This window comes from Panthera tigris, chromosome X, assembly GCF_018350195.1.
Source record: "Panthera tigris isolate Pti1 chromosome X, P.tigris_Pti1_mat1.1, whole genome shotgun sequence".
In the NCBI taxonomy this organism is placed as follows: Eukaryota; Metazoa; Chordata; class Mammalia; order Carnivora; family Felidae; genus Panthera; species Panthera tigris.
In genome coordinates this window covers 71,363,434-71,386,686 of record NC_056677.1, presented here as the reverse complement: position 1 = coordinate 71,386,686, position 23,253 = coordinate 71,363,434, and the positions used below count along the sequence as shown (strand labels likewise).

The 23,253-nt window shown below is 36.4% G+C and overlaps 1 protein-coding gene across 2 annotated transcripts in view; it reads left to right on the top strand.

The window, feature by feature from the left end:
- The first annotated feature begins 8,067 nt into the window (after positions 1 to 8,067).
- CHM (CHM Rab escort protein) overlaps positions 8,068 to 23,253 on the top strand; it is a 227,591-nt gene continuing 212,405 nt past the window's right edge. For both annotated transcript variants that reach the window (XM_007093297.3, XM_042974113.1), the window contains exon 1: positions 8,068 to 8,123. In XM_007093297.3, the coding sequence (XP_007093359.2) occupies positions 8,075 to 8,123 (49 nt within the window). In that variant the 5' untranslated portion in view covers positions 8,068 to 8,074. The remainder of the gene's footprint in view (positions 8,124 to 23,253) is intronic.

Sequence of the window (23,253 nt, the reverse complement as noted above, 5' to 3'; positions counted from 1 at the left end):
ATATTGCAGTTTTCATGTGTTCACTCATTCATTCATTCTTTATATTTAAATGTTTTTAAGTTTATTAATTTTTAGACAGAGAGAGGGAGAGCACACGCGAGTGGGGTAGGGGCAAAGAGAGAGAGGGAAGAGAGAATCCAAAGCAGGCTCCACTCTGTCAGCATGGAGCCTGATGTGGGGCTCAAACTCACCAATTGTGAGATCATGACGTGAGCTGAAACCAAGAGTAGGACACAACTGATTGAGTCATCCAGGTACCCCATTCTTAATTTATTTTAATTTAATTTTATTTTTGAGAAATTAAGAGAGAGAGAGAGCATATGTATACATGTGTGAGTGGGGGAGGGGCAGAAGGAGAGGGAGAGAGAGAATCCCTAGCAGACTCTGTGCTGCCAGTGCAGAGCCTGATGCAGGGTTTGAACTCACAAACTGTGAGATCATAACCCGAGCTGAAATCAAGAGTCAGATGCTTAACTAATTGAACCACTCAGGCACCCCATCCATATATTTGAATTTTTTACTTTGTGCAATCATACAGAAAGTTTATTATGTTCAAACTCTGAGGATAATAAAACAAATTGATTTCAACGTTTTTTATTTATTTTTGGGACAGAGAGAGACAGAGCATGAACAGGGGAGGGGCAGAGAGAGAGGGAGACACAGAATCGGAAACAGGCTCCAGGCTCCGAGCCATCAGCCCAGAGCCTGACGCGGGGCTCGAACTCACAGACCGCGAGATCGTGACCTGGCTGAAGTCGGACGCTTAACCGACTGCGCCACCCAGGCGCCCCAAAACAAATTGATTTATTGAATGATGAAATGCAAATGAAATGTTTATACATAACTTTTTCAATATGTGTGCTTGAATATGTTTAGACAATTCTAATTAACAGGATGTTACCATAACAAAATGTAGGAAAACTTTGCAATCAGGCCACTGAATATTCAGTTTAATTACATTGGTATGCACTTCTATTTACTTCTAATGCCAAGGATCCATTGGTAAAATAAATGCCCATTTTATGGTCTGTTATGCAGAAAATGTTTAATCCAGTATTAGATTTACTCTATTAAATCTTCCTTATTGAATGTGCTTATTCATCCATGCAAAATTTAGTATGTTGTTTTCTATTACCGACATTACAATTAAACAGATACAAGAAGAACAGCTAGACTATCTGTAAGGATTTGTGAAATTCCCACCAAATTATTCATAGCTTTTTTGTTTTGTTTTGCAAGGAAAGTGAAAAAATACAAATGTATTCTGAATATTTCTGTATTGAATAAACTGACAAATACAATAGTACAAATAATCATTTTGATACTAAAACTCATATTTAAAACATATTTCTGATATAGTGGAAATAATTGCTCTCACAACATTGATTATTGTTGAAAGGTAGAAATGAACATGAACTCAAAGAACCTGAATTTTATACAATGGAAAAAAGTATGATGGGATAATATTTGTACATATTTGAAATGGAAAAGTCCAAGCTGACTTCAACTGGGTATACCTCAAAGAGTGTGTATGCTCACAAAAGTACAACTTTGGGTAGTTTCAGGTTATTCTCCAGTAGACTGGATTTTCTCCACTTCCAGCTATGTTTTACTGTCCAGAATACTTGTGCTCATGAATTTTTATTATCACTACAACCACAGGGTTAGAGATAGAAAATTTTTAATTCAAAGCAAGCTCAAACATTAGTTCTGCATTAAAAAAAAAGTTTTTCCTTTGTAAGTGTGGAACTTGTATTAAGGAGTTAATAATTTACTTCCTTAACTGTTATTGCTTGTTTTTCACAGTGTTAAGAGATACACATTCATACAGACATAACTATTTTCTAAGAAGCTCTTGTAAACTTAAACTCAGAGTATCGGTGGTTTATCTGGCACTCTTACTTTAGTTTATACTAGATCAGTGTCTGGTAAGTTTGGTTGTTTACAATATAGTAAGAATGAGATTCCATGGTAGTGAATTGAATTTGTGTGTGTACGTGTGTGCACACATGGGTGTGTAAAATTATATGACTGCTGGATCATAAACTGTACTAGTAACACTGACATTTGGAACGAGTATGTATGTAATAGTTCTGGTCCATCTGGTCCCATTATCACTCCTAGAAATTTTTTTGCTGTGTCTTAATGATGGTGGGACAAAAACATCATCTGTGAAACACACAAGAAATGTTATTCTGAGTTAGACCAATAGTCCAGCCTAGTGTTTCCCAAAGTATGTTCTTCCTTTAAAAGTTATTTTGTCAAGTATACTAAAAAATTTTTTAAGGTTATTAAGAAATCTTCATAGCTCACATGTATATTTATTATAAAATATCTGAAGAATCCTCCAGTAAAGAAACCATTTGACTTTTATTGCTCTCTAATTGTATTTGATAGTGCAACCCCTATTAACATCCTACAGAATTACTTTTCCCCAGAAGACACTTTGGGAAAAAGGCTGGCCATGGCACTGAAAGGTGTTTCATAGGGGATTATTTTAGATCTCCACTCCTTCAGCATTTAAGAAACATTTATTAAGCTCTTATTCAATTACAGGCATCTTCTAGATGCTTAGGAGTCAGTGAACAAAGATCCCTACCCTCATAGTACTAACTTTTATAGTCCTTGAATTTATATAAGCCTTTCTTAAATATGCTTATATGTTCAATTCCCAAGCTATTAGGGAAGGAGAGAATTTGTATTTTACTTAAGAAAAAATTACATATTCTATAATACCACATGTCAAAAATAACTATTAACACGAAAAGTTTTGTTTTGGTCACATGAATTTAAAACCCAAAAGTCAGAGAAATATTGAGAGGATCAATATGGTGTCATATCATTTGACATATGAATAAAACAATTCACTAGTCTGCAGGATAAATTTAAAATGAGAAAATGCTGAATCACCAAATATATGCATTTAAAATGTTGACAAATACTGCCAAATTTCTTTCAACAAATTGTATCAATTTCCACTTCCATTAGCACTGTATGAGTGAGCTTGCTCCCTCAGAAGTTTATCAATACTGTATGTTATCAAATAATTTCATTTTTGCCAATCTGATTGATGGAAGTTGGTATCTCCCACATGCTCACAATGACTGCTGCTGCTATTACCACTACTACTACTGCTGCTACTATTTATTGAGTGCTTACTACCATCAAATACAGTGTTAAGGGCTTTATTTACCCCTCATAACTCCCATGGGGGGTAAGTTATATTATTGTTGCAATTTTACATATGAGGAAACTGAGGTTAAGAAATGTTAAGTAACTTATCTGAGACCATTCAGTTGGTAGAAGATAAAATTGGGACTCCAACCTAGGAAGTCTGGCGAAGAGTCTGAACTCATAACCATTATTCTATATTGCCTCTCCAAGAAAATGATGTTCGTTGCAATATCATTTGTTGTAGGAAAAAACTAAATATCCATCAATAGAGGAATATTAAGTAAAATCATGTCATATTCATACAATGGAATTATAGGAAAGCATTAAAAATGAGGTGTCCCTATATGTTCTGAGAACATAGGATCTCCTAAATATATTATGTAAAAAAATACACATGGCAGAATTTCTCTATTTAAGGGATGATTAATATTCCTTTGTATAAATCTATGTAAACATATATGTGTCTATGTGTGTGTATATATGTGTGTGTGTGTGTGTGTGTGTGTGTGTGTATCTCCATTCATCTGTTGATGAACACTGAAGTTGTTTCTATATCTTGGCTACTGTGAATAATGTTGCAATGAACATAGGAGTGCAGATATATCTTTGAGATATTGATTTTATTTGCTTTGGATATATACCCAGAAGTGGGATTTCAGCAGATATTTTTCAGTGCCTACTATATGCTAGGCACTGAATGATGGTACTGGAAATATAATGATGAAAAACATAGGTATGGCCCTTGCCTTTGCATAACTCATCTCCTAGGAGGGTAACAGATGTAAAATAAGAAACTGCATAAGTAATTTGATATTTCCAATCATGAAAAGTTGAACAAAGGAGAAGTATAGGGTGAAAGGAGACTTAAGGTAGATTGAGGATTAGATGAAGACTTACAAGAGAAAGTGATATTCTGAATGAACTGCAAAATGAGTAGGATTAAGCTAAGAGAAAGGGAGAAGAAGGACAAAAGTATACCTCAGGAATATGGAAGAACATGAATGAAGGCCCTGAAGAAGGAAGGAGCATGGTGTATCAGACAAAACGAAGGAGAGACAATATGGTTGGAGCTTAGAGAGAGAAGGGTGACAGGTATGAGAAGAGCCTGGAGAGTTCAGCAGGGACTTTTAGACCATGCTTAAAATTTTGGAGTGTATTTTAAGAGTAATGGGAAATCATGTCGATTTTAGGTAGGGGAGGACATAATTAGATTTGAATTTTTTTAAGATCTAATTTTTTTTTAACGTTTATTTATTTTTGAGACAGAGAGAGACAGAGCATGAACAGGGGAGGGGTAGAGAGAGAGGGAGACACAGAATCTGAAACGGGCTCCAGGCTCTGAGCTGCCAGCACAGAGCCTGATGCGGGGCTCAAACTCACGGACCGTGAGATCATGACCTGAGCCGAAGTCCGACGCTTAACCGACTGAGCCACCCAGGCGCCCCTTTAAGATCTAATTTTTAAGTAACCTCTATGCCCAATGTGGGTCTTGAACTCACAACTCTGAGACCAAGAGCCACATGCTCCACCAACTAAGCCAGCCAGGTGCCCTTATATTTGAATTAAAATTTTTTTTTTAATCTTTTTTAAAAAAAGTTTATTTATTTTGAGAGAGAGAGAGTGCAAGCAGGGTAGGGGCAGAGAGAGAGGGAGGGAGAGAAAGAATCCCAATCTGTGCTGACAGTGTGGAGTCTGATGCAGGGCTCAACCTCACAAACCGTGAGATCATGACCTGAGCTGAAATCAAGAGTTAGCCGCTAAAATGACTGAGCCACCCAGATGCCCCTAGATTTGAATTTTTAAGAGTTTACTCTCCTCTACAGTGGACTGGAGAGAAGCAAGCATAAATCAAGGGTCGAGCTGGGGCCTATTGTAGTAGTCTAGGCAAGAGATTACGGGGGCAGTCCAGATTGAGAGGTGGGTATGTTTACAATATAACTTTGAGATAGATATGGCAAGAGTTGATGATGAATTGGTTTAAGAGTGAAAGAGAATGATATATCAAGGATAATTCTTAAGTTTTTGACTTGAGTAACTAATTAGAAGGTAGTACCATTTCTGAGGTAGGGAACACTGGATGAAGAGGTTTGGGAGTGGGGCTGAAATGTTCAGGAGTTCAGTAGTGGACATGTTCAGAAGAGATGTTGAGTAAGGGATTGGATATATGGATCTGGAGCTCAAAGGAAAGGCCAGGGATAGAGACCATTAAATTACCAGTTTATAAACATTTGTTATGTCAGATCACACAGTTATGTAACCTTCTGAATACAAGGTAAATATTCAGGGAATCATGGTTTTCAACTCAGGAAACCATTAAGTACAAAATTAGGATCACAGTGACTTAATAGGGTAAGTCAATATGTATCCATCATCTCGTACTATGACTTATCCAAATAAAATATTTCACTTCTAAAAAATAGACATCCTTAGAATAACAGAATAGACAGCAATTAAGCTGCTTTGCTTCATGCTATTTTACTGACATTATCAACCCCTATATTTGTCTTTACAGGAGATCTATAAAAATACATTTGAAATAAAAGGTATTTTGAACACTTTCTCCATGCAGAGGCTTTAATTTTTTCTAATGTAACCATATTTTCCATGTTCAGAGAGTGTATAATAGAGAAAGGACAGCTAAATATACGCTGGCAATTTTATTTTTCCAAGGGTCCTGCTTTCTAACTTCAGAATAAAAGGGATTTCATATTTGAGGCAAAACATATTGGAATATTAGCATGACAGAGCAATTACTTGTTTATTTTGTTTTATACCCTATTAGATGTAAACTTAATGAAGTCAGAGGTTTTTGTCTGTTTTATTCATTGCTGTAATTCCATCATCTAAATCAGTGTTTTGCACATAGTAGGTATTCAATAAATATTTGAGGAAAATTGAATGAAATGATAAGTAGTGTCTTCACAGTGTGTCTGATTGTTATAAAATTTCTGAATCCATAAGTGTGTCTACTTGTTATAAAATTTCTGAATCCATAGAAAGATACACTCATATTGAAAAAGATACACACACAAGTATACAGATATTGCCAAAGTATGATAGAGATACCTTAATTTATCATGTTTTTAACTACCCATCCATAGCTTCTCACTGTTAAAGGAGATTTTGGAAAGTTTCCTGTGTTTACTCTGGGAAATCTATTAATTTTCATTTCCACTGATGGTATTAAGAATCTCATAGATCTAACAGATAAGATCTATTTCACTTCTGATAGTACTCAAAACTTTCTTTTCATATCAAGGCAAATGGCAGAGTGATTTACTGAACAATACCTTACACTTCTCAAAGAAATCTCTTACACAAAATATTCATCAGAGGACCGTATCACAAAAGAATTGTTCAATACATCCAGATAACCCATAAAATAAATTAATGAAACATGTAAAATGTTGCTAAAGATTATGGCAAAATGCAGCAAAACAAAACAAAACCCAACCCCAGTAAAGTACAGTTTTAAAGAATTTTCATGGAACCTTAGCAAAGAAACAGGTATTGAGCATCTTCAAAATATGACACATGATAGTTGTGGGTAGATATAAAGATGGAATACTCAGTCCCTGTATTCACAGTACTTACCATCTATTAAGGGAGTCAGAACTAACCAGTTCAGCAAACACTGGCATCCTACTAAGCAATAGGCCCACGTTAGATGCAGGGGGTAAAAAGATAAATAAGGCACAGTCCCTGTCATAGAAGGTCTTATAATTTAGGCCTATCTGGGTGTGTATTTTTGTACATATGTAGATATGTGTACTGTATAGGAACCAACCTAAATGCAAATAATTTCAGGGCAATATGGAAGACTATGACAGAATGTTAGCACTACCTATGGAAATTTAACCCAATATAGGGAGGACATAAAAGGAGGAGGTGGTAGAAGCTGAGCTGAATCTTAAGGATATGTTAGGTAGAGAATGGGAAGATAATCCCATGCTGGAGGAACAACAGTGAGACTGGGAAACCACAAACGATTCAGAGGACAAGTTGTGTAAGGGAAGGTCCACTACTGCACTCGCTTTGAGTTATTTTGAGACGCTTATAAAATAACTACACAACGAACCCTAAAGCCCCTCATCAAATACAATCACTTTACTATAAATGGTATTTTATCATGGTCATTTTTGCAGCAGCTTATCAGAAGAATCTTGTATGGACTCCGTGCATATGTATAAAAAACTAGATTCAGAATCATTAGACGCTTATCAAGCAACTACTATGCTTTCATATCTTTTTTCGCTGCTGTAAAGCAAGGCTAATTTTCTAAATATATACTGCCGGATGTCCGGCTGGACTAACTAGAACAAATGCAAACTCAATTTAGGTTCCATTCTGGCGAAACTAGGGCTAGACTAGGGCGAGACGGTTTTCGTGGGTTTTCATTGGGGAGATATGGAGGCAAAAAATATATGGGATATAGTTTTGAAGTGTTGGTGCGTAAAATTATGCCTCAGAGGCCAAAACAAAAGAACAGACTCGCTGGGGGAAACAGTTTCAAGACTGGAATGAAAATGTCCTTTGTTCACAGAGCAATCCCCTTTCAATTTCACTCCACCCTTCATATATTCCAATTCTTGCTTCATCGTCAAGGAACACCCAGGTTTTCCCACATTCATCCTAGCTAGCTAGAGTGAAAATCTCCACCTCATTACTACCTCAAACCTCCAGGCTAAATGCGCCACTGCACTCTGCCTGGAAAATAAATTGAGCTTTTAACATTCGCGTAAACATTTCAAATAAAATGTTGTAGCCGCCTACCTGGACCGGCCACCCAAGAACTACAATATCCAGAATGCACTGTTTTCCCTTCCGCCTTCTACCGGGGCAATGCCTGACTTGATCTCATTTCCACAAGCGATAGTCACATGACACGTTTTCTCTCAAGATGGCGGATAATCTCCCTTCGGAGTTTGACGTGATCGTAATAGGGACGGGTATGTGTGGCTCTGGTACTCTCTGAACAAAGTGTAGGAAGTCTATCTCGTTCCTACCTTTTCTGTCAGTGGCGAAGTTTGGTGAGAAATGCCGGGGGTTGAGCATAGCAGGGAGGACTGGAAGGAAGTGAGGTAGTGTGGAGTCAGCGCGGGAGTTAGCAGCTCCAGGGAGGGGCTTGGACCCACGGTGCTTAGCGCCATTTGAGTAGGGGTCGATATGATCGATGCCGATTGCTGAGGTTGGTTGCTGCGGGTGGTTCCTGTAATTTCCTTAGAGGGTGGTGGGTTTTGCAGTGTCATGAGAATGGAGGATCGGGACTTTATCAATGGAGATGCCTTTTGGCATAACATGATCCCCACCTTGTTGATTTCAAGGCGATATTCTCCGTAATTTTGTCTCGCCCTTCAGTAGGAGTTTTTCATATATTTATGTAGTCCTAGGGTGAATTGCAGCTCGGATACAGCTTAGCCTTCAGTTTTTCGAGAAGGATGCTCAGGTGTTGTCCGTGTGCGTATTAATTACTAGGACCAGGGAACGGATTCTTTTCTATTATGTTGAGAGGCCTGGGGAATTGTATTTTGTTGAGGTAGCCATTATTCCTGCTTTATGATGCTGAAAGGTAGCGTTTTGCTTTCTGACACCCACCTATCTACTCACAACTAAATGAGCTGAGAAGAAGCTTCTGTGAATTCCATTTCAGGTGTGTGACCTTATCTTCCCCTTGTTTTCCCATCATTTATTCTCCATGTTTTGGGTGGAGCCAGAAAATCCCCTTCAATATCTAGTTGACAAATTCAGCGTACCACTTGTGGTAGAAGACATTTGGCAGCAGTTAGTATTTTGTTTTTTAACAGTGTAAAGGGTGGGTTTGAAATGTGGTGAAATAGGTTGTTGAGTGGGGTTTTCTCCTGTTTGCAGAATGTGGTAGGCCTGAAAAGCTCTGGTGGATGAATATCTGTCCATTGTGTTAATGAATGGAGTTAGCTGTTTTCTCAAACAGTAGGGGCAGCCATGTTGCCAGGGCCGAGTAAAAATTATAGCTACCTGGTTTTGAATGCTTATTATTTGCTAATCGATGTGCTAAGCACTTTACAAGCTGTATGCAATTCTCACAACCACCTCGTTAGAGTAGGTATTCTCTACACTTTACAGAAGAGGAAACTGGGGCTTAGAAAGGTTGCAGTGTGCTCAAGATAACACAGCTGGTAAATTTCCAAAGGCCCATTCCATCTCAGAAGGAGAATCAGTGGTTCAGACCCTTAGAGTTAACCCATTTAACTCTAATATACTCTAATAATTGGGAAAAGTTACTAAATCTTGCAGGTATTTAAATATGCCTGTTTGAATTACTAGGGCATTTAATCTCTCTGAGCCTCAGTTTCCTTGTTTTTAAATACAGAGAGGGTAAACTAGATATCCTTTCAGGTGTTGTCTAATCAAAAATTCTTATTGTAGTGGCACTTGGGTAATTGTTCTGAGGACAGCAGACATGTTTATTCCCATCCTGAAAACTGCATGGCTGCAGATAACTTGTCTGTAGCTGCTGTGAACACATGTTGGATGAGAGCTGGAAGGAGCCTATAGACTATTCATTTGTTCTCTCCACTCTATCTTGAAACTGAGAAGAACATCCATTTTTGAATAGTTGTTAATACCATACTTGGATTCTATATTATTGCCTTTCTTTTTTGTTACCTAGAAAGTTGGGGTGTTTTTAAAATTTTTTGAAACATTAAGAGATTTTTTTCCTATCTGGATTCAAATTTTAATTGATAAGAGTGCTAATTCCTATTAAATGCTACTAATTCTTATAACAAATAGTTTGCTTTCTGGTTCAGTTCATAATATGAACTACTTTCATTCTGTTAGAGTCTGTTATGGTAGAGGTAGGAAGATGCTGTGTGTGATCCAGAAAATTGAATTAGGTGGCATCTGGTGTATTTAAAAAAAGATTCATTTTAGACTTGTTCCAGTGAGAGTAATATTTCTCGAAGTATGGGAAAAACTTATTTGAAGTTAATCTTAAAAGTTGTTTTTCATATCACTTACTGGTGAACATAATCTGAGTTTATCAAGCACATTGCATAAATTCATGTTATGAAGCTTTGTTTTTAGGCATGTCAAGATGGAAAAATTAGTTAAAAGTTGTTTCCCAAATGACTTCAATAATTCCAATCATTATTTAATCGGAATTATTTATTTAAATCCAATTTAGTTACCATCTAGTGTAATAATGATTTCAGGAATATAATTTAGTGATTCCTCACTAGATACAACACCCAGTGCTCATCCAAACAAGTGCCCTTCTTAATGCCCATCACCCATTTAGCCCATCCCCCACCCAACACCCATTCAGCAACCCTCAGTTCTCTGTATTTAAGAGTCTCTTAAGGTTTGTGTCCCTCTCTGTTTTTATCTTATTTTTGCTTCCCTTCCTTTATGTTCATCTTTAATTTGAATTATTTTTAATGTGCTTGGAGTATTTCTTTTTTGAAATAGTTTGCTGAAAGTGGCCTTAAAAATGTTTGCATTACTAAATACTAGCTTGAGTAAATCTTAGGAAAAGCAGCGTTTCTTAGATTCAGTTTTACTGAAAAAAGCAGAGTTAATCATGCATGTATCACAAACATGAAGAAGTAGGCTATGAAATGTAATTTTTATTTTAGTAAATTTAGTTCTAGTTATGTCATCAAGAGACCATTGCTTCAAGTAAAATCATATGTGGATAATACTTAAATCCCTTTGTCTTTGATTAGTGTTTTTCTGTTTTTTGTTTTTTACTTTACATATCATAAGATTTCCCCTAAGATCATGTTTTGAAGAGATTATGGGAAGATAAAGTTTTGTATGTATTTTCTTAGTTATGTCTATTTCCTTTTGATTACAAAATACAGGAAATATCTCTCAGACACCCAAAGGCAGATGAATAAAATAAAGTGTTTGAACTGTGAAAAATAAAGTAGAAAATGGAAAAAAGGAAGGAAGGCTGACTGGAGTCTCAAAGGAGAGGACAAAACTGGAAATAAATGATGTGTCTAGAAAGTGGCTTTCAGTTGGGGTACACAGTCGTCATTTTCAAGGCATTTTGCCGTTTAAAAAGACATTGGAATGATAATTTTGTAGGTTACAGAGAAGTATCCTTGGTTTCAGGTTAAAAATAGTCCCAGTAACATAACACCTCAATGGAGGTGACATCAGGCAACCTCTGTAATCTGCAGTCTGCTTCAGAGCCAACAATTCAACAGAAGAGCAGGCAAGATGGAAGTTAGGAGAGCTATGGTAATATTGACGTGCTTCTTACATAGTGGAATCCTTCAGGCCCTTAATTAGAGCATATTTATTCTAATTTTATAAATAATTCTAGTGTTCTCAGAGCATATTTAGAAACATCCTATTTAGAAGATACAGTGTTATCAACTTCTACAAAAGCTGTATTTGGGTGGTGTCATTAGACATAAGTGACAGTTCATGTCTTAATAGGAAAGGGAAGAGACAGACACCTAAAGTGCAAGCCTACATCCAACAGTAACAATGGCCTGGGACCAGTTTATGTAGTGACAAACACTCATTTTTCAGAGTATTCAACTCACATTTACTCAGAACTTAGTCTCTGCCCTTGTGAAGTTTACGATATTGCCTATTTTCAGAGACTGGTTGAGGTTTCTGACAGTCACATCCACAGAACTGTTTGTTCTTAAATGTGGGCTTTTCATTGCATCCTTTTTGCTTTCTGAAGACCACATAGTGATTCAGTCTGGATCCCTTTTCTTTCTGAAACACCACAGACATTATATTTTGGGGAGTTCTTTCCCTAAGACGGGCTAGCTTAAAATTTTTCCTGCAGAGGATAAACACATGGATCCATTTTATTTTAATTTTTATTTTAGACAGAGAGAGAGAGAGAGAACACACTCGTGCAGGCCAAGGTGGGGCAGAAAGAGAGGGAGACAGAGGATCCGAAGCAGGTCCTGCTTTGACAGCAGAGGAGCCCTATATGGGCCTCAAACTCACAAACCAGGAGATCATGACCTGAGCCAGAGTTGGACGCTTAACTGACTGAGCCACCCAGGTGCCCTAACATAGATCCTTTTTTTTTTTAAGTTTATTTTTGAGAGAGAGGCAGAGAGAGAGAGGGAGACATAGAATCCAAAGCAGGCTCCAGGCTCTGAGCTGTCATCACAGAGCCTGAATTGGGTCAAACCCACGAATCATGAGATCATGACCTGAGCTGAAGTTGGACGCTTAACCAACTGAGCCACCTAGGTGCCTCTAGATCTTTTTTGACTTAAGAGTTTTATTGCTAAAGATTATGGGGAAAGAAATGAGATAACCAAAATAACAAACATAAGAGAAATTACAAAAGTATTGCTCTTATATTGTGACTATGTTGCTAGATAGTGCTCGACATAGTACAATAATAGATGTGACAGCATGGTGTGATGGGAATCACTTGACCTTTCTATTGGGTGACTTTGGACAAATTGCATCTCCTGTTGGGATACCAGTTTGTTCATCTGTAAAGTGGGAGATTTGAATTAGGTGACCTATCTACTAGTTGTAAAGTTGAGTGTTCTGCACCATTGTGCGTGCAGAAGTGTGACCCTGTGTCCTTGAAAAGGCTAAATTCTGTCTAGTCCTTTCAAGAAGTCAAGTCAGTGTTTAATATACTTTAAAAATTTTTGTATCAAAAAAAAATAAATAAAAATTTTTGTATCAAAATGGCTCATAAAAATTTTTTTGAAAGCAAGAAGTTGCTTTTATCAGGAAGGGCATGTAGGTAGCACACTTCCATTCTTTGATGTTGGTTAAGAATCAGAAAGTCAACCTTGGCTGGCAGCTCAGTGACTATAATACTTATGATGGTGGTGGTGTAGCTTCACTTCTCTAAATGTTTGGGGATGGTAGTGCTGCAAGAGGTTTCGTGGAAACATATTTACCAAATATGCCTTTGTGCCAGACTCTGTGCTAAGTGATTTCCCACATACATATTTTATTTAATCTTCTCTCAGAATGGCTGTATGAGTTCTAACATGACAGGATGTTCATACTTCTCTTTGTATTTCCAAACATACATGCACCTATGGTCCAGAGCTGAGTTTGTTTTTGTTTGTTTATTTTTTTTTTTGGTAATTGCAAGATGCCACCTATTTGTGGGTCATGAAATTAATTCCAGCATTAAAAGAAAAGAATAGAATATATTAGAATATGTTACATGTAGTAAGGATGAGTATAGTTTTATGAAACAAATATTTCATATACGTATAATAAATCACTATAAAATTCAAGCATATATACTATATACACATTTTTGGGGGGTGGTCAGGAGCAAAAAATCTTAAAGTCTAGAGGATATTAACTGAGTAACAATGAATAGTAATGGTAATTGTATTTCAAAAGTCCTTTAGTTTTAAAAATGCTATACCATCCTTATATTTTATTGACTTTGACATGTATGTGTCTCATTTGAGCAATGTAATTGACAATGTAGTTCTGAAGTGAGACAGACTGGGTTTGAATCAGCTGTGCCTCTTGTGCTACCTCATACATGTTCCTTAAAGCCTAAGTTTCAATATTCTTATCTCTACATGAGAACAAACTTCACAGAGCTCTGTTAAGGATTCGATGAAATAATTCCTATAAAATGCTTAGTAAATACTCAGAAAATGTAGTTGATTTTTATGGCCCATAATTCTATCCCAAGGTGCTTTTATCATCACTATTGCTACCTGAATGCTTTCAGGAAGGGCTCTTCATGGAAAGCAGAAGAAAGATTCAGGTGTCTGAGTCATTGTCCTCTTCCCCATTGGCTCATTGGTAAGAAAGACCTTTCGTTGTGCATTTATTACTACTGTTTCTAACAGATTTCTTATCTGGGTTTACAGGTTTTCTATCTTTTTCTTTTATTCTTTTTCATTTGTCAGCTTGATTTGTCATTTTATTTGTCTAAAGTTTTTTTTTAAATTAATTTATTAATTTAAAGAGAGAAAGAGAGAGAGTGCACAGGGAGGGGCAGAGAGAATCCCAAGCCAGGTCCACACTGCCTGTCAGCCCGATGCAGGGCTTGATCCTACGAACCATAAGACTACTGACCTGAGCTGAAATCAAGAGTCAGACACTTAATCAGCTGAGCCACCCAGGCACCCCTGTTTTGTTTAAAGATTTTGAACAGATTTATCTTCTTTGGGGCATAGCATGAAATGCTTCCTTGTCAGTGTAAGAATGTTGAAGGAGCTAAAGAAAGCCTAAAGATTTTGCTGTTCTGAAAAATGGTTTGCAATTCTTCAGGCATTTATTGATGGAAAAGTATGTCTTTTCTGCTTTCAGTACTGAGGAAAGTAAAGGGGGTTGTCTAATGCTGGAGGAGACTCTTTGGAAGAGGTTTATTCTTCCCTGTAAATCATAGCCAGTCCCTCAGAGAGAGCTACATTTGTTACCAGAGTTCCCTCTGCAGCATCATTTTCATCTCCCTTGCCTCATGTCATTTTCTCTAGTGTTCTCGTGATGTTTTGGAGAACTCAAGCTGCAGCAATTAAAATCAAATATGGCTGCTCACCATCACATTCCCATGTTTAACATAAAATCCCAATGCACAGAAACAATTACAATTCTGTATAATTGACCTGTTACTCATGCTAAATCACCTGCTATTCAGTTTCAATGCAGAGTCTTTTAACTAAAATGTTAGGTTGTGTGTGCTATGTATATGAATGGTTTTAAAAGTAAAATCGACCGAAAGTCGCTATCAGTTTTTATTAACATATATATTAAAACACTGTGTGTGTGTAATATGCTAGAGAGATTGGAAACATTTTGGGGTTATTTAGTCATGGCCAACACAATAGGCATACTTTGAAACATTGACTTACTGTGTTCTTGCTTTTCTAATTTTATTAAAGGGCAGTGTAAAAAGAGATGATAACTTATCACACATAGTGATTTTCCAAAGCAGGATTATGAGAGCCATCATATTATCATATTGAGGCTATTTAAAAAATAGTTTGCCAATAAGAGATCAGGGACAGCTTGGCCAGTATGCAAGTATTATTAGCATTAGTGTTATTAATACTTATTAGGGTAAGTATTTCATCTCATTGGATTTTACCAAGAATTTAAGTCATATTACTTGACCGATTTGGTTTATATCACTTTTAGAATAGTACCAACATCTACTTTTTTCCCTATGTAATGTTCTAACATATCTTTTTTTTCCAGCCTAGTGTTCACATTGAGTTACAATGGCTATTGGTTAATGGAGTTTTAATCATTTATATTGCTTTGAAATGTTTGGATCATATATCTGTGATCCACATTTGCACATTTGTTAAAACTACTTTTTTTCTTTTTTCTTGTCTTCTTACTCCTTTTTTTTTTTTTTGAGTGCAAGTGGGGGAGGGGGACAAAGGGAGGGATAGAACCCCAAGCAGGCTCCACACTCAGCACAGAGCCAGAAGTGGGGCTCGATCTCGGAACCCTGGAATTATATCCCAAGCCAAATCAAGGATCAGATGCTCAACCAACTGAGCCACCTAGGTGCACAAACTACTTTTCTATATATGAGTTTAAAATAATTATTATAGAAAACTTTACACAAGCTAAAGTATAGAGAAATAGGGCTTTATTTACAGATATAGGGCATATTAGGAAGATGCTGAGTTGTGAGTTATTTTTTAAATAAAAAAAATTAATATTTGAGTATAGTTGACACAATTACATTAGTTTCAGATTTACAACTTAGTGATTTGACAAGTTTATATATTATACTATGTTCACCATAAGTGTAGTTACCATCTGTCTCATTGCATTGCTATTACAATATCATCAACTGTGTTCCTTATGCTCTCTGCCTTTCATTCCCATGACTTACTGAATTGTGAGTTCTAACCTTTATTTTTCTATGAACTGTATTACTTTGGCATGAGGTATATAAGCCAAATAGATGACAGAGAATTTCAGCACATACAGCATACTGTTAAACAAATATATGAAACATATGCAAGTACTGTTCTAAGCTCTTTTTAAAATTTTTTTTAATGTTTATTTATTTTTGAGAGAAATAGAATGCATGCTGTCATAAGTGGGGGAGGGGCAGAGAGAGGAGGACACAGAATCTGAAGCAGGCTCCAGGCTCTGAGCTGTCAGCACAGAGCCTGATGTGGGGCTTGAACCCATGAACCATGAGATCACGACCTGAGCTGAAGTCCGATGCTTAACTGACTGAACGACCCGGGCGCCCCATCTTAAAACGCATCATTTCCTCTGATTCTCACAATAACCCTGTCTGTAGTGAATACAGTTAATCTCCATTTTACAAATATGTAACCTAAGTCTTAGTTAAGTTTAACCTAGGTCAAACTATTAAGACTGGAGTTACTGTAGCTAAAACTCTCTTATTACATTGAACTTGTAGGATTCTTCCAAGTAGAAAAATACCTTATACTACCAATATATATTTTTTTAATATTTTATTTATTTTGTTAATTTACATCCAAGTTAGTTAGCATATAGTGCAACAGTGATTTCAGGAGTAGATTCCTTAATGCCTCTTACCCATTTAGCCCATTCCCCTCCCCCCCCCCCCCCAACAACCCCTTCAGTAATCCTCTGTTTGTTTTCCATATTGAAGAGTCTCTTATGTTTTGTCCCCCTCCCTGTTTTTATATTATTTTTGTTTCCCTTCCCTTATGTTTATCTGTTTGGTCTCTTAAAGTCCTCATGTGAGTGAAGTCATAAGATTTTTGTCTCTCTGACTGACTAATTTCACTTAGCATAATCCCCTCCAGTTCCATCCATGTAGTTGCAAATGGCAAGATTTCATTCTTTTTGATTGCCGAGTAACACTCCATTGTATATATACCACATCTTTATCCATTCATCCATCGATGAACACTTGGGCTCTTTCCATACGTTAGCTGTTGTTGATAGTGCTGCTTTAAACATGGGGGTGCATGTGCCCTTTTGAAACAGCACACCTGTATCCCTTGGATAAATACTTAGTAGTGCAATTGCTGGGTCATAGGGTAGTTGTATTTTTAATTTTTTAGGAACCTCCATACAGTTTTCCAGAGTGGCTGCACCAGCTTGTATTCCCACCAACAATGCAAAAAAGATCCTCTTTCTCCACATCCTCCCCAACATCTGTTGCCTGAGTTGTTAATGTTAGCCATTCTGACAGGTGTGAGGTGGTATCCCCTGGTTTTGATTTGTATTTCCCTGATGATGAGCGATGTTGAGCATTTTTTCATGTGTCAGTTGTCCATCTGGATGTCTTCTTTGGAGAAGTGTCTATTCATGTCTTTTGCCCATTTCTTCACTGGATTGTTTTTTGAGTGTTGAGTTTGATCACTTCTTTATAGATTTTAGATACTAACCCTTTATCTGATATGTCATTTGCAAATAATATTATAAATATTATATTAGTATGCCCTAGCTTTGTGGGTGGCAGTTGCTTCATTTTCTAGGAGTCACCATTTTTGACATTAAAATCCTGATGCCAACAGTCTTGTGGTATTAACTCATCATTGACAGCATCATGAAATCTCTATCGGCCTGCCAACCTTTTGATGAAGGTGAATTGCATGACATGGTTGTATTATTCCTTAAAACTGAGGGAAAAAAATCACAGCCACTAAAGTAATGGTAAAAAAAAAAATGGGATCTGAGAATACAGTCAAATTTCAAGCAATAATCTGTTCTCATTGATTTCAAGATACATAATTAACCACTGAAATAAAATCATTGTTAAAAATGACATATAGGCTGCTTGTGCCTGTGCTGGAGCTTGCCATTTTATGTCTGTCTTTTTTAGTTTTCTTCACTTGCAAATTAAATTTTCAAGATCAAGTATTGGACTCATTGTCCTACTTTTGAAGCTTATCTTTTTTTGGTTGACTATTCTTTTGGTTCCTACAATTTTCAGTGTTTGTCAGAATTTACAATGGATGCATCTTAATTGGCAGAATGAATATGGTAATATCTTTTTCCTCCAAGGGCTGTGTTATTAACATAATAATAGCACTTTTATATATTTACTTCCAAACGTTTTCTCGGTTTGTGTGTATAGATGTATGTATATTTTTCTGTGTTTATAAAAGTGTATCAGACACTGTTTTGAAAGCTATTTTTCACCTCACAGTATGTCTTGAACATCATTCCATGTCAGCCAAATGGCCTTCCCAGTGTCCTTGTTACAAGTTTTTATTTAGAGATAATTATAGACTCACATGCAGTGGTAAGTTCTCACTTTATTAATGAGAAAATCCTGCATATACTTCACAGTATGTATATGGCAAGTAAAATTTTGGATAAATCATAAACAGGAAATTGACCTTACCCACTGACCTTATTCAGATTTCACGACAAGGAAGTTGACCTTACCCAATGACCTCATTCAGATTTCACTAGTTTTACATATAACTTGTGTTACTTTTGTTAACTGCCTTTGGAGATATGCATAAAAAGCCTTCCCCTCCAAGATTAAGTAAATATTAACTCAGTTTATTTTTCAATATTTTATTTTTTACATTTAAATTTAAATTCACTTGAAATTTACTTTGTTGTAGAGTACGAGTGTTTTTCCCCCCTCTAAATCACCAGCCAGTTATTCTAACACCATTGATCTAATAATCTGTTCTTACACCATTGAACTGAAATTACAATTTTTTTTTTTTTTTTTTTTTTTGGTAGGGGAGTGGCATGCCTGGGTGACTCAGTCAGTTAAGCCTCTCACTATTGCTTTCAGTTCAGTCAGCTCAGGTCATGATCTCGTGGTTCGTGAGATCAGCTCTGTGTTGTGTGCTCTTCCAGCACAGATCCTGCTTGGGATTCTCTCTCCCTCTTTCTTAGCCCCTCCCCTGCTCTTGTGCATGTGTTCGCTCACTCACTCGCTCTGTCTCTTAAATAAATAAACTTAAAATTTTTTTTTTTTTTTACCATATGATCAATTTTGGGGCTTTCTGACAATAATCTGAGTGTTTCTTTCAGCATATAGTCTCTTTCAAAGTGGGAACTATAAAGTAGGAATAGATTGAGTCATCTGATCTGTAGGGAAAGGATAACTTTTCCTCTTTGAAATCTGAAAAAACAAAAGATAATATTTAATATATTGAAAATTATAGCATCTACTTTGAAAAATAGAAAACCAAAAGAAAAAAAAAAACAGAATAGGAATATTTGCAACTCCTAACAGGACTAATTACAGATAATGAGTACCTTCAAGTTTATATGAAAAATATCAAGATCTCTAGACAAATGGGCAGAAAAATATAAAGAGAAGATAGAAATAGCAAACTGCTGGGAAAATATTATTTCCTAATAGTTGAATTCAAAATAATTTAAAAATTAAAAACACTAAATTAAAAGTAACAATGAGTTGTCAGTGAAGTTGTATTCAATTAATATGATGATATTATAAATTGGGACAATATTTGGGAAAAGTAATTTGACAGTTTGTACTGAGAATTGTAAGTGTGTTTATTCCCTTAGACTCAGTAACTCCAGATCTGAGAATTTATTTTGAGAAAATCATTCAGTAGAGTTAAAAGCTACCAAAGTGACATCTATTTTAAAGCTGCTTATCATAGTGAAGTTTGAAAATAATATAAAAATTCTATAGTAAAGAGCTCTGAAATCTCCCAGGAGGCCAGCTAACTGGTGGAATGGGCAGTCTTACAATGTGGCCCAAGATCTGGTACACAGCTTTCATTTTTATTATAAGACATCATACATACAAGTGAAATATGTGTATATGTGTGTGTATATTTATTTCAGTGAACAATAATAAAGTGAATGGTGCATATGTATGACCCAAGTAAAAAGACCATAACCAGAACATTACCAGAACTTTAGAAGTTCCCTGTGTGTACCACCATCATTTATCTTCTCTTCCTTTCCCACAGATGTAACCATTATGATAAGTTGTATTGTTCCCTTGTATTTTTTAAGGTGTTTTTATTACATGTGTATGTATCTCTAAAAAATATATTGCCTTACCTGTTTTTGACCCTTGTCTAACTTTTGGAATTCTATTGTATGTATTCTTTTTGTGAGTTGCTTTTATTGGCCAGTGTTATGCTTGTGAGATTCATCTGTACAGATGCATACAGATGTAATCCCCCCCACTCACATGTACTCGCATACACACACCACACACACGTACACACACACATGCTGACTACTACTGTGTTGTACTAGGTTTACAGATCTTCCAACTTCAGTAGGTTATGCCTATTTCCCAAAGTAATTATATATTTGCCCTTTGGTTTACAGCTTTTCAAGCCTCCCCCAACCCAGGAAATATGTAATCTTAAAAATATATTCATGATAAAATAAGGTCATCTGTACATATCATTCTGCAACTTTTTCAGTCAATAATCCTCACGTTTCTATCCATTATAGTACATTTTTATCTACAGTACACAGACTATATTTAACTTTCTACAAACATCCATCCCCAAATACCCTTCATAGTTGATATTTATAAATATGTGTCCAATTCAGTATTATGCTTTGCTTCTGGTTTTTAGTGTCCTGTAAGTCTGTTTTATCCTAGCATAGTTGTTGTTGTTGTTCCTTTTTTTAAATTTTTAACGATGACTGGAATGTTGAGACTGGGCCAGTGATCGTACAGAATGTTCTGCCTTTTGGATTTGGCTGCTTTCTTCCTTGTGGTATCAGTTACCTTATTTCTCTAGCCTATGTTTTTCCTGTAAACTGAGAATTACACCTAAAGGCTTGATGGATTCAGGTTAACATTTTTGGCTAGAATTTATTCTTAGTGATTGGATATTATGTTGGATCATACCGGAACACACATCATATCTAGTTGATCCACCATGAGTGTTGCTAAGATTAACCCTGGATTAGGATGATGACAATCTGATTCTTTGACTTGTATGGGTATGTTTTTCACTGTGTATTGAAAATAATCTGTGTATTGGTAATTTAGCACTGTACAAATATTTGATTTGATACCAACTATTCACATAATTATTTTGCCATCAGTAAGTTTTATATAAATAAGTGTTTTCATTAGGCCTTGCAAAAGTTTTTATCTTTGATTCTTAGTTCTTTGATTTCTTCTACACTGAGTAGCTGCCACTGAATGCCAATTTAATAATTCATAAAAGGAAACACACCTTTCTAGCATTATTGGTGTCTACCGGTTAGACTACTCATTTCTGAAAATCAAGTCATTCAGGAAATTGAATTAATTGTAAGCTTGCCTGGTGGGGATCGGCAAAGAGATTTAGATGTCATATACTACTTAAAGGTATAGACTCAGGATGCCTGGGTGGCTCAGTTGGTTAAGCGTCCGACTTCAGTTCAGGTCATGATCTCACGGTTCATGAGTTAGAGCCCCGTGTTGGGCTCTGCTGACAGCTCAGAGCCTGGAGCCTGCTTTGGATTCTATGTCTCTCTCTCACTCTGCCCCTCCCCCACTTGCACTTGGTCTCTCTCAAAAATAAATAAACATTAAAAAAAGTTTTAAAAAACGTGTACAGACTTGAGGGGTGGCTGGGTGGCTCAGTCGGTTAAGCATCAGAATCTCGATTTCGGCTCAGGTTATGATCTCACAGTTGGTGAGTCTGAGCCCCACATCAGGCTCTGTGCTGACAGCATGGAACCTGCTTGGGATTCTCTCTGTCCCTTTCTCTTTCTGCCCCTCCCCCACTCTCTTTCTCTCTCTGTCTCTCAAAATAAATAAATAAACTTAAAAAAAGAGTACAGACTCGAGGCAGCATGGCTAGGTTCCAATATTAACTTGACAGTTTTTGGGTATACGACTTTGGACAAATTACTTAACCCCTCTGTGTTTCAATTTCAGCCCTATGTATACATGTGGACAAAGAATGAAAAGTAAGGGAAAAATGAAAAATTGTTGGAGGTCAGGTTATGTATGATTAAAATATTTTCTTTAGTGCTGTATCATATTTGCAATGTAAGAGAAAATGAAAAAGAAATGTAGCTGTCATGCTGCTTTTCAGGCATTTTGTTACTGTTATTGTTTTTAAACTAAAAGTTTTTTAAGTTTTTATTTTAATTCCAGTTAGTTAACATACATGGTTATATTAGTTTCAGGTTCAACAACTCCATACATCACCCAGTGCTCATCACTACAAGTGCATTCCTCAATCTCCATCACCTATTTAACCCATCCCTCAACCACCACCCCTTTGGTAACCATCTCTTTGTTCTCTATAGTTAGGAGTCTGTTTCTTGGTTTCTTTCTATATTTCCTTTTGCTCATTTGTATTGTTTGTTTTTTAATTTCACAAATGAGTGAAATAATATGGTATTTCTCTTTCTCTGACTGAGTTATCTGCCTTGCATTATACTTCCTAGCTCTATCCACATCCTTGCAAATGGCAAAGTTTCATTCTTATTTATGACTAAGTAATATTCCATTGTATATATATACTACATATTTTTTATCCATTTATCAGTTGATGGACACTTGGGACGCTTCCATATCTTGGCTATTGTAAATAATACTGCAATAAACAGAGGGGTACATGTATCCCTTTGAATTAGTGTTTTTGTATTTTTTTGATAAATACTAGTAGAGTGATGGATCATAGGGTAGTTGTATTTTTTTAAGTTTATTTATTTATTTATTTTTTATTTGAGAGAGAGCGAGAGCGAGTGAGTGGGGTGGAGGGGCATAGAGAGAGGGAGAGAGAGTCCCAAGAAGGCTCCATGGTGCCAGCGCAGAGCCCGACATGGGGCTCGATCCTATAAACTGTGAGATCTATGACCTGAGCCAAAATAAAGAGTTGGGCGCTTAATTGAGCCACCCAGTGGCCCCATTTTAGTTCTATTTTTAACTTCTTGAGGAACCTCCATGTTGTATTCCACAGTGGCTGCATCAGTTTGCATTCCCACCAACAGTGCAGGAAGGTTTCCCTTTCTCTACATCCTCACCAACACCTGTTGTTTCTTGTGTTGTTGATTTTAGCCATTCTGTCAAGTGTGAAATGATACCACATTGTAGTTTTGATTTGCATTTTCCACTTATTAGTGGCGGTAAGCAGCTTTTCATGTGTCTGTTGGCCATCTGGATATCTTCTTTAGAGAAATGACTGTTTATGTCTTCCGGCCATTTTCTAATTAGATTATTTGTTTTCCAGGTGT